This window comes from Sycon ciliatum, chromosome 5 (genome assembly GCF_964019385.1).
Source record: "Sycon ciliatum chromosome 5, ocSycCili1.1, whole genome shotgun sequence".
In the NCBI taxonomy this organism is placed as follows: Eukaryota; Metazoa; Porifera; class Calcarea; order Leucosolenida; family Sycettidae; genus Sycon; species Sycon ciliatum.
In genome coordinates, this window is record NC_088647.1 from 5,791,757 (window position 1) to 5,804,145 (window position 12,389).

Below are 12,389 nucleotides of genomic sequence, written 5' to 3' on the forward strand. Positions count from 1 at the left end.
CATGTACATGCTTCCGTCCGCCCAGCCGTGATTGTGATTTTACGATTGGTGTAATGTTGTTCTTCGGATATTGAAATTTATTTTAAAAATATAAGAACCCGTACAATGACAATTATGTATACGTACACACATGTACATGACCGCTGATTGTAGCCTGGGAGTGGGAGAGTCCCGTCCACCAAAATACAATGTACAATGCACATCTACTATTGTACATGTACATGCGACAGCTTCCGGACATATACATGATTGCACATGTCTACTCCACAGACAATCTAATCAAATCTACTTGCACGGAATCCCTCCACATGATGCACCAACAACAGTGTGTCATGCGCCATTACTGTCTGTAGGCCTGGACTCTGGCCAACACGGCAAACATTTAACAGCCGCTCAGGATATCCTCCTCCTTGCACTGAAAACGCGGCAGGAAAGTGCCCTGGAAACATCTGCAACTGCAAGCAGATGGGACAGTGGGTATGTGCGGGATAGCGGCCCATACATGTACATGACGTGTACAGGTATACAAGTGGCTTCAGAGGTTCCAACTACAGTGCTGTACTTACGGTACATGTATCCCCAAACTAAACTGAAAATGCGGATCGTATTCGAAGGCCTACATGTACAATGTACATCAATCTGTGGAAACAGGACTCTCAGGGGGAAAATCCCACCTGACACTCACCCTTGGGATGACAAGAGTCTCTTTCGCGAACGGCTATTGAGTTATACTGGTCTATGCAAATACAGTTATTGTTCTTAGAAGCAGTGGCACTTGAACCCGAACACGTCCTCGTAGAGTGTCATAGTAGAATACGCCGGGAGATCGGTGATGCTCAGAAACGTCTTGACTCTTGCAAAGATCATAGTCCGGAATGTACAGCACTAATGAACACGCAAGTATAACGAGTGACGCACGCTATCAGTGAACTGTGTGGGAAGCGTGAAGGTCGTGTACACACACGCTATTACTACTAGCCAGCCTCACACTCACAGGAAAGAGTTGATGGCCATAGACGTATGGCTGTACATTACGTATACTGTGTATACATTTATTTTTATATTTCGTAACCGTCCTGTTGTCAAAGTAACGTTAGTTCCTTTGCTGGGTAATAATGGCTGACTGTCATGTATTGTTAGTACCGGTAGTATTACACTGTCGTTCTCGTGGCCGTTACCTCATCTCCCTCACTACAGTCTACAGTCTACGGTGTAACAAGACAGTGCATCTGGGGACGCCGAAACGGTCCGGAGTCCGAGAGGTGGCAGGCAGCACTTGCCAGAAGGCCTTGTGTGAAGTGTTAGTTGTCTGGTTGTCGCTTTTACGTGTATCAGCGATTCTGCACTTGTCATTCAGCCGATCAGTCATGTACATGTACAGTGCATGACGGATCGGCTGAATGATGACTGTATTTAACGTCAAACTCAAAAGCCTGCCATAAATAACGTGATGTTGCGTGATAGCTCCGGGATGTCAGAATGCTCCTATCATACACATGTACATGAACCTCTCTAATCCACTCCTATCTCTCTCTCTAATCCACTCCTATCTCTCTCTCTCTCTCTCTCTCTCTAATCCACCACCCGGCACCAGTACCAGGCGGCTGAGGCCACGTACAGGTATTTTCATCGTCCCAGTGATGTACAATGTATACGCGCAAGTAGTTGTCGCTAGGCAGTTGATCTGACAGAGCTCGTACAGGTACCTGCCTGCCACTAACACTAGCTAGGTAGGTACATTGTACGTTTTTATTCGATTTCGCAGAACCAAACGGGCGGTGTCGCCCAATTACATGGAAGCGCTAACACTGCCTACGTGTAGAACAACAACACGTAGGGGAATGAGAAAAACGTTGTCAACAACTGAGGAGTGAGGTGACAGTGAATCAGTGAAACTCATTCCAACAAACGACATGTACTTGCACATGTATCAATTAGAATAATCCTGCATGGCAACGTACTAGTATTCATGCAGTTTAGGTTTATCGTGATGTCCCGCCACCGTACCGATGCACAGCTGTTTACTGTAGCACTACCGTTGTACACAGGAACGCCGCAAACAGTCAACATCACCAACGTGAACACCACCACCACCAACAACAACAACAACAACCCCGCGATGTCGCGACCTCCCCCAAAGCAACAGCTAGCTAATCACATACTGAGCACCGGCAATTTGGAAGATGACACACAGAGGAACTGCAAATAGTCGTACGCCAATCCCAAACCCAGCAGCTTCTGCACAATGAAAGGCGGCTCAACATAAACGCAACGCCGTCATACTGGTACAAGTACTATAATTATTCCGCGTGAAAGTGCCGGATAATCGGGGCCAGGAGGTGCCTGGGAATTGAACACTATCTTCTGGGAAAGTCTGGAGGCTGCAGCATCAACAATAGCAACAATTCCTCTAAAGGCTAACTACCGGGGTATTGGTCAGAGATTGAAAAAGGACACCCAGGGAAAGGAAAGGACACCCAGGGAAAGGAAGAGGAGAAGACAATAGCCAGTGACTTCCATCCTCTTTTAAATCCGACTTTGTTCCAGTTCTACTTGTAGATGTACTTCGCCATTCATGTAAGGCCTTCCAGCACAGCACAGCACAGCACTGCAACACAAACACGACTAGTACTATAGTATACCGGAGACGGATACATACACGCGCATACATGTACAAGATCGGTTCTTCCTTCATGGATACAATGAGCAGTGACGATTAGTACTAGTGACGATCCTCAGCTAAATACGTGCTGCGAACAGTTGACTGTCGTGGAAAGCAGCTCCGCCCTAGCCCAGTACCGGATTAAGCACTGTTGGAGCAGTGATGCAACTTACAATGTAGACTGTACTTGATTGCAGGAGAACGTGCTAGATATCCTCAGCGGCCTAGCAGCCTGGCTTGTTCTTCTTATCTACATCGTGCTATTTGGCAGTTGTTATTGAATATTGGCAATTATTTAGGACTGAGTACCAGAAAGAAAAGCATTGACTATGCCTATGCTATGGCTTGGAAACACACGTGTACCGGAGGGCAGTGCAGTGTTGATGGCTTCGTGATGCATGCATGTCAATACTACTGTCTTAGTTACTTGAGAGTTGAGTAGGATCAGAGCGTGACACCGGCGGTAGTGTACTGTGTAGGCCACATGTGCAGATCACTCCCTTGCCCTTGGCCTAGCATGGTGAGAGCTGTAGATCATAAAGAGGTGTACAATCATGTAACTACATGACTGTACTGATATGACAGTATGAGTGCTATCCTACAATCGGCGGCTCACACTGAGTCACAGCCTCACAGCGCATCCGATATGACGCAGAGTGGACGGAGAAGGACCTGCCGAACCTTCACAATGCCTTTTGAAGAGTTGCCATTCTTGTGCAAAGGTCGACACGATGACAAAACGCTTGACAGGTGAACTGTGATGCAATCAGGCATGGATATGGCCTCCACTCGTACTCTCTGGCTGTGGCCATGTTCTGTGACAGGGCGACAAAAACATGAGTACACGAAGCACAGAAGCCATAATAATTTCGACTAGGCCTTTCGTACCATTACCGTAAAGTACCGTTGATCCGCCCCTGTCGATTTTCTACCTGTGATTGTGAAGCGACTTCGGCGTATACATGTACAACGAAATACGATGTTGAATCGACGCATGCACTCCTGTACACGATACTTGACAATCTAGGATGAAAATGTGCACAATCCAGCACATCGAGTCTGATCCTCCACGTCGTTGTACATGTATATCGTACTGCACTTTTTGTATTAATTTTTGTATTTGTATTTATGGATTCTCCACAGGCCTTAGCCTAAATCGAGGGAGTCTCCGTCAACAGCTTAAGAAGAAGAAGCTGAGGAGAAAAATAAAACTAGGAGATAGAATGATGCGGGGTGGTAGTAATACAACACATAACACAGTGCTCTATGACATCGCTACTCTACGTGCAATGAAACCAGAGCTCTAGAGGGCTCATGACGGGTGATAGCAAAAGTGCGTGCGGACAAGAGCGGTAAAACATTTTGGGCTGGATACAGTACGAATGGCAGCCGGGAGGGAGTTCCATGTGGCAGTGGTGACACTGAAGAGAAAGGTGGCACGGGTGTGTGTGCTGGCTCTAGCAGGCGGGAGTAGATGTTGGGGGCGCCTGGCGCTGTTTGACACCGTGTAGCCCTAGGAAGCTAGGTCCTCCAGGGTCGTCATCTGGCTACTACCAAGAGTACATAACCCCCAAGAGTGTGCAACTCCAGATAGCTATGGGGTCTGCGACGGCAGAACTTCACATCACGTGATGAACCCGTACACATTATTTGCACTCTGTGCATGATAGATACAGGGTTGTACGCAGCCCAGCTTTGGGTACAACTCTCTTGTGGTCACTTAAATCTTTGCACTGTTTGCCAGCATAACCTTTTGAACCATGTCACGTGATGTGAAGTTCTGCCGTCGCAGCACAGCATAGAGGTTGTGCAGGCAGTTGCACACTCTTGCCGGGTTATGTACTCTTGCTACTATTAGTATTGATAAGGACGGCTTAGGTGGTGGAGCTCAAGAAGGCACTGAATGTGTCTTCGCTATGCCAGGCTGGGCCACTGGAGGTGCGCGAAAAGTGAGACTTTCGGCTCCGTTTGAGGAGGGTACACGCCAAACAGAGATTCTGCTATACGTGAAACGTAGAGAAATCACGTAGAGAGCAAGTGTCTGGGTTAGAGTCTACGGCTTCGCGTGTTTTGGCTCCAGATTTCTACGCGGAGATCAGGTTCTCTACGTTGTGGCACACGCAAAGAAAATGCGTACGGATCTGCTGGGTATCGATTAACTGCAGGCAGAAAACTGCCAAATATGGAAGGGGAAAGTCCCAGTACGCATTTCACGTTATTTCTCTACGTGAACGTAGAGCAGAACAGATTTTCTTTACGTTACGGGAACGCGAAGAAAGCAAGTTCCCGGGCCTACGTGATTTCTCTGCGTTTCACGTATAGCAGAACCTGCCGCAGGATCACAATAGCAGAACCTGCCGCAGGATCACACGTGCCACTCTTGCCTGTAGCCGTTCAAGAGTAGTAGCCTGAGCACTGGGGAGTTGAAATTGCCAGAGGGATGAGGCGTATTCAACCACAGGTCGAACATATCCAGTGTACAAGCGGCTGGCTACGGCTGGGGTGATACGCTTGGTCATGTGGATCAGCAGGACCACTCGCTGGCGGAACTAATTACTTTGTCGTGATGGTGGCGACGTGGCTGGTGAAGTCGAGGTTAGAGTCCAAGATGACTCCAAGATGTCCGTGAGTCATTACATCAGACACGTCATCTCCCTGCATTCTCAGGTGCGGAAGTAGGGCGGGCACGTTCTGCACGACTTCTAGGAGAGAACTGCATGGTGCAAGACTTCGAAGGGTTGAAGCACCCTCCGACTGAATCTTGACAGCCTTAATCTAATTCCCGCCCCTGCCGAAAACCGAGATGGGAAGCGTGGGGCTTTGGCGATCGTGTGCTGATTTGCTTTCCTTCAACCACAAATCTATTAAATTAAATACATGAGTCAGGACCAGGACAAAAAGGGAAGGCGGACTGCTCCTACTCGCTTTCCTCCACACGGTTTCCTGCCGTCGCCTTCATACTTTTGGCTCTACTGCTGCATATGTATAAGTATGGGCTAGGGGTTCCTGTTCGGGGCAGTAAGCCGCCTTTTTGATGCAATGGTGAATGACTTTGGCTTGCGCCGTCCTTGCTGTCTCGTCCGGAAATCCATAGCCAGCTGAGAATACACTAGCGAATGAAGAAGGCGGCGTATGGTGCCAGAGTTGACCAGGTGGCGAGAGCACTGGATGTGGACAAAAACGAAGAGTTGGTGTACATCGAATGTGATGGGTAAGATGGGTAAGCAACGCACCCGGGTTTTTTGTTTTGTCTGCAGCGGCGGGCAGTCACATGCCAGTGTTTCATTTCCTGCTGAATTTGGGTCGTCTTTTTCCTTTGCTTCTCACTTTATGGTTTCACGGGATTGGCTTTATGAATAAACCCGTTTTCCAGCAGTGCCGTTTGAGGCTACACTCAAGGAGAGTTGCTATTAAAAGACTACATCATACTACATCATACTACATGTACATGTAGGAGAAGTCATTCTCCATTCATTGCTATCCTATGACTGGACTAAAAAAAAGAAGAAAAAGGTGTTGAGTCCCATTCTGCCACCGACTGACAGGGGCCTGATGCCAGGATCTCCACTAGACCAGACAAGCATTGTGCAGCGGTACCAGGACTAGGCCCTTAAAAAGACAAATGTAAATGTATTGCATGTGCAAGATTATCACTGTCTATTATACGTGGAAGCAAGAGTACATATACTACCAAGAGTGTGCAACTCGACTATCCCCCAGCCCACGGCGGAATTTTTTTATGACATCCGTCTTTGGCGGCTGTTTGGCTCGCTGATGCCATCATGCGTAGCCAGAGATCAAAGTACAAAGAATTTGTACATCACAGCTACGGTAGTCGAAGCAGAACAACGGACGATAGATCGATGTGTCTTGAACCTGACCAACTCTCACCGTATCTACAAAACAAGCGCGGGAAAGCATACCCACTTCATCATACTTCTACCCAAGAATGACGCAATAAAAAAATTCCGCCGTGGGTGAACCCATCGCAGCTCAAGATAGGAGTTGCACACTCTTGGTTTATGTACTAGTACTCTTGGTGGAAGCAAGAGTACATAACCACGTGAATGGTGCTGTCTGACTGTCTGATGATCGCTCCGATGCGTGAAACTTTAAGTCACAGCTAACACAGCCTTTCGCCTCTGTTGTGGGTGTACCACTAATGATTGCGTGAGCAGGAAACTTTAGGTAGCACTGCAGCAAACAAGCCTTGATTGTCCTTGTTGTTCTGTTCTGTACATGACATGCACACGTACACACTTCAGTATTACTGCACGACAATGGGTGCTAAGGAGGGCTCTAGACCTACCGAGTGCCATGTCTTACACTACAGCTAGGCAAACGCTTGAACCTGCAACACCAACATCAGGATTTGGCGTTGGGCAAGTAGCCACAACCACAACGCTCGATCGGCCTACGTACATTGTACAAGTACGTGAAGCAGACTCTTTAAGTTCCGTACAGGTCATCATACCTATTAATTGTGGGGTTTCACATGTGTTTGCGCCTGCTCCCACCGATTTCGCTTACCGCATCACCTGGATCGTCACAGGGCTGTGTGCTCCTCCTCTCTCTCAGCTGCCCCTCTGGGGCCCACGTAACCTTCATGGCAGTGGCTCAACAGGACAGGACCTAGTATTAATAATTCGAACCCCTTGCTTCTGACCGTGCATGTAATCTCCTCTACGCAGCTGATGGCGCAAACGAGCGTAGGGAGCGTAGCAGAGTGTCGCGAAGCAGTGCTAGCATGGGGCGGAGAACAAACGAGTTCGGAGTTGCTTTGGACTCCAAGAGTGAGGGTTGGCAGCACGACAGGAAAAACAAACTAGTAGGGCACGTATGACTACGAGTAGTTAGCGTCTTTACCGCCAAGAGGAGATGAGGACCTTGATGACGCAGAGCCCGCAGCCACAGAAAAGAACAAGCCAGCAAAAGGACCTGGAGTGACATTAGGCCAAACTAAAGAAGGTGTGTGGTTCGACTAACATGGACATTTTTTTACGGGCGGGCGGGCGGATTTTTTTAAAATATATTTTTTAGTACATGTAAATACACTGTACTGCCTTTAGACACCCAGTACATCGGCATTATTACGCAGTGTTATGCCATACATGTGGTATAAAGGGATCACTGGCTAATACTTTGAAACATTGTGTAGCTCTGGAACGAGAAGAGAATAACTTCAAGCGGTGACTCTGACTGTCCAAATCATCAAGCAAATGAAGAACGATGCGAGTTGAAAGTAAGTTCGGGAACTACTTCCAAGTACAAATTGTACAATGTACCGGTACATGTACATGTATTGCTAGTTTGGTGTCGGCGTGCACGGATACATGGGCTTTTTCCATCGACGCTTCCTGTGCTTGCACACATGGAGCAGCAACTTACCGGCACAGGTGAAAATTGGTTCCCAATACACGAGGAAAGTGCAATCTCACTGCACTGCACTGCAGTACAACTACAAGTCAAGTCCAAAAGGAGCCGCCGGCGCCTGCGTCCGCAGACTCGCGCTGCACAGCACGTAGACGTGGACGTGTTCAGTCCACGTAGGTCTACGTCAGTCACACGACAGCCCGCCGAAAAAAAGTTACGGTCGGGCTGAAAAGTGTACGGTCGGTCGGGTGAGTCGAACCACAGACCTTCTTCAGTGTGGCCTTATTCTTTTATTCCACGATGGCGTGACGCCAATAAGGATGATTAATAAGTGCGATAGAACTGGTACTAGCCAGAAACAGCTAGATGGAAATTAACCGGGAGGCAAGAAGCAATGGATCTTGAAAAACAAGCGGGGGCAATAACGTTAGCAGGGGTGATCGAGATAGTTAAGTACACGTTCGAGATATCAGAAACCAGGGGGATGCGCGGAGCAGGAGCAGGTACTGCTCAAAAGAAGACTGGATGCATTGTTTCGGAAAGAATTTCTACGAGGTTGGGTTGTGATGTCGATAGGGAGTGAGTTGTAGAGGGTGAGGGCACTGTTGATGGGGGAATATCGGTGCCTGTTCGTGTGTGCGTGTCCGATGGAGTAGGTCCTTGTCTGTCGAAGGGTGTATGGTTGGTGTTGACGTTAGCAGGGGTGATCGAGATAGTTAAGTACACGTTCGAGATATCAGAAACCAGGGGGATGCGCGGAGCAGGAGCAGGTACTGCTCAAAAGAAGACTGGATGCATTGTTTCGGAAAGAATTTCTACGAAGTTGGGTTGTGACGTCGATAGGGAGTGAGTTGTAGAGGGTGAGGGCACTGTTGATGGGGGAATATCGGTGCCTGTTCGTGTGTGCGTGTCCGATGGAGTAGGTCCTTGTCTGTCGAAGGGTGTATGGTTGGTGTTGACGTTGTGGTGCAAGATGTGGTTGCTGCAGGTGTGGTGGGGAGGTTTGGTGGTGGATGTCCCATGACGCCTGACAGATCTGTTCATCGTCATCGAACACACAGTTGGGTACCAGCAGAAACCTATAAAAAAAGGCTGCCTCAGTCTTTCGATTCATTATGATATTTGCTTTCCAATGTGCTCTTCGTGCCCTGATCTTAGTCGTAGCGAAGTCCTATTTTTAAAAGGAAAGAAAAAAGTCCTAGTTTCATTCCAATTTGTTTCCAGAAGCTGTGATTGTTGCCTTCCAAGTTCTTCCGCAGTCTAGGAATAAGGATATTCGTTTTAGCCCAGGATTGCAAATTTAGGGAAGGCTTTGCAGATTTAGAAGGCGGGATCAGGCTCGGATTTCGTCAAGATAGACATGTATCATTCTTGCCCGACGTATCATTCTTGCCCGACGGGCGGAAGTGTACAGTACTACAGGTAAGTCAAAATGTTTCCTTTACCGCTATTATTATTATTATTATTATTATTATTATTATTATTATTATTATTATTATTATTATTATTATTATTATTTTAACTGGTTTGAGGGAAAGAGACTATTATTATTATTATTATTATTATTTGTAAGAAAGGTTTGCTCCCCACACCGGAGCTCGCGCTATTCCGTCAAGTGTCAAGTAAAGTCGGCGGAATAGCGCGAGCTCCGGTGTGGGGAGCAAACCTTTCTTACAAATCATCGCCGAAGTCGCAACCACTACTTCGTATTATTATTATTATTATTATTATCCATCAGCACTTACATTGTAAAGGCCAGAGATAGGCACACACCGGGCTGGAATCCAGCAGCCAAAGGTGAGGCCATGCATCATATGTATGTAAAAAAAATCACGGTTCGCGTTAGATCGCATCCGTAGGGACGCCACCACCTTCTGTGGATCAAGTCGCAGATGCAGCTCCTAAAGCTACTACATGTATGTAAAACTGCCACAAAATAGTAACGTCGCTCTCCAAAGCAGGAGACAGCAGTGAGAAAAAGGAGAGAAAAAAAGGGGAAATGATAAAGGTGAAAGGAGATCGATTTGCAGAAAGTGTTTGTGATTCCCGTGGCAGGTAAGGTGCTGTGGCCCAGTGGGTAGGAGAATCGTTTGTGCCTGGCTGTCGCACTGTCTGACTACATACTGTACATACTAGTATTATGCTAGTGGACTTTTGGAATTTGGGTCAACAGCGGAATGGTTCCGGCAAATGGTACAGTGTATGAAGTGAGTGGCGCTGAAGAAGTGAGTGGCGCTGAAGAAGTGCCGGACAAAGAGTCCTAGTCAGCGGAGTGACACTATAAGACAATGCGCCCAAGGGACAGTGCGGATGCTGAAAGTAGAGCGAGTAAGTTAGTTCAACACATTGCGTCACAGAGTCTTTTTGAACCCAAATGTTGTTCTCGTGCATCAGGAGACGAGGTGGAGCACTCGGACTTCAGTCCCAGGTCCGCAGTCTCCACATTGCACAGGACAATCAATTACTGTACTCTAATTTCAGAAATTTTACTGCTCAATACATGTTGTTTGAGGGCAAAAGGCCAGGTTAACGGAAATTTTAGTGCTCAATACATGTAGTTTGAGGGCAAAAGGCCAGGTTAACGGAAATTTTAGTCCTCAATACATGTAGTTTGAGGGCAAAAGGCCAGGTTAACGGAAATTTTAGTCCTCAATACATGTAGTTTGAGGGCAAAAGGCCAGGTTAACGGAAATTTTAGGTATAGTCGAGCAGTCCCCTAGCCCCATTGGATCATTATTGCGTGTTAGTGTTTGTTCGGTGTATTGAAATTTTAGGTACATGTATGAAACAGATGCACCGAACGTACCGAAAATAAAAGTACACGGGAAATTTGTGAAATTACATTTACAGTACTGAAAGGGCACGTCATGACGCCATGAGGATAAAGTATGCGGTCACAGATTGATAAGAAAGATAAACAGATAAAAGTACATTGTATCTACATGTACATGTAAGAGTAAGACAATGGAGATAGACAACGGGCCCTTTCCAGTCCATCTGAACTTTACGCCATCAACGTGCAACGTAGTTGACCCGCTGAGGGCTCTCCCAGGCAGTGTGTGGGTAGCACTGTTCTTGGTTCCAGGAAAGACTCCAGCTGAGACGAACCCTAGGGATTTGGTGACGTCACTGATGATAATGACAGCAGCACACACTGTGACACAGTCACCTGCCTGGTCGCGGGCGCCCATTTACCATTACTACTAGTACTAGTACTAGTCTAGCACCACTTGCACCAGTGAGTCTGCTACTACTACTAGGGAGTACTACTACTAAGTACTAGGGTGGCAGTGGGCCAAGGCAAAGGGACTAGTGTGACTGTTAAAAAACCACTGTTGATTGGGAGTACGTGTAGTACAATCTACATGTACATTTACATGTACATGGGGGGATTGAGTGAGTTGACATGCACTATAAATCATGATCTGCTTTTCAATCCATAACTAGCTGAGTCGTGCTTGTTCACTTTAGTAACGTGTCATGATGTACTAGTACCGCATCGTGATTACAGTGTGCCCGTTATCCATGACGTTCATGCGTCAACCTGTCCAGTCCGCGTCATTCCCGGACGCACAACTGCAAGCTCTGTCATAATCAGAAACACTGCGCCTACGTACATGTACATACTACATCAGTACATGTACATGTACATGAGTCATGACATTGTATGTAATCCCGTTTAACTGGCAAAGAGTCCAATGTACAACAATTCAAGTAACTCCTTCAGTACGTAACAGAAGCAGGCAGACATGACAGTCAGCCAGGTGTCGGCATGGTCTAGAAATTCTGATCTGTGACTGGTGTCAAGGTCTTGAATTAATTTGAAAGTCCCCGTAGAGTAGTGCACGTACAGTGCGATGTGGCAGAGGATTTTTCCGCATGCTTTCTGACTAGCCTGTATTCAACTAGCAGTTTTCTGCAAGAACAAGACCAAGACGGCAAGAGTCATGTGTGACTCCTGGCCCTGGATATGTACTGGATCATGACAAGTATAGTGTAGGGGAAGATCAAGCACATCAAAATCCTGAAAGATCTGGGCGAAGCCACGTGCTGACAATGACCCGCTCCTGTCAAGTGCAGCATGCACAGCTAGTGTACACGTACATGTACGTACATACAGGGATTGACACTACAGCTACTCCTGCAGGGCAGGGAGGCACGTCACTAGACTACTGTATAACACCTTTATTTCGGTGTAATTTAAATTTCGGTAACTTCGGTACTGGTCCTGGATCACCTAATTTAACATTACACCTAAATTTTCCGAAATCCAAAAATATGTAAAAATCATGAAAATCACTGTCAAAAAATCAACTTGTATACAGTCATATTATTACAGGGTGCGACAATCGTC

The 12,389-nt window shown here is 46.9% G+C and overlaps 2 protein-coding genes across 4 annotated transcripts in view; one reads left to right on the plus strand and one right to left on the minus strand.

Annotated features, from left to right (window-relative positions):
* The window catches only part of LOC135817326 (uncharacterized), a 110,603-nt gene that overhangs the window by 41,589 nt on the left and 56,625 nt on the right, over nt 1-12,389 (minus strand). The gene's annotated exons all lie outside the window — the stretch shown is intronic.
* LOC135817324 (zinc finger and BTB domain-containing protein 17-like) overlaps nt 1-12,389 on the plus strand; it is a 38,569-nt gene that overhangs the window by 4,888 nt on the left and 21,292 nt on the right. The window contains exon 1 of one of the 3 annotated variants that reach the window (XM_065330488.1): nt 5,764-5,873. The exons of 1 other annotated variant lie outside the window; for it this stretch is intronic. In XM_065330488.1, coding sequence (XP_065186560.1) covers nt 5,779-5,873 — 95 coding nt within the window. In that variant the 5' untranslated portion in view covers nt 5,764-5,778. Of the gene's footprint in view, nt 1-5,763; nt 5,874-9,335; nt 9,458-12,389 lie in introns of those variants that run through there. One more of the 3 variants, XM_065330490.1, reaches the window with a different exon arrangement.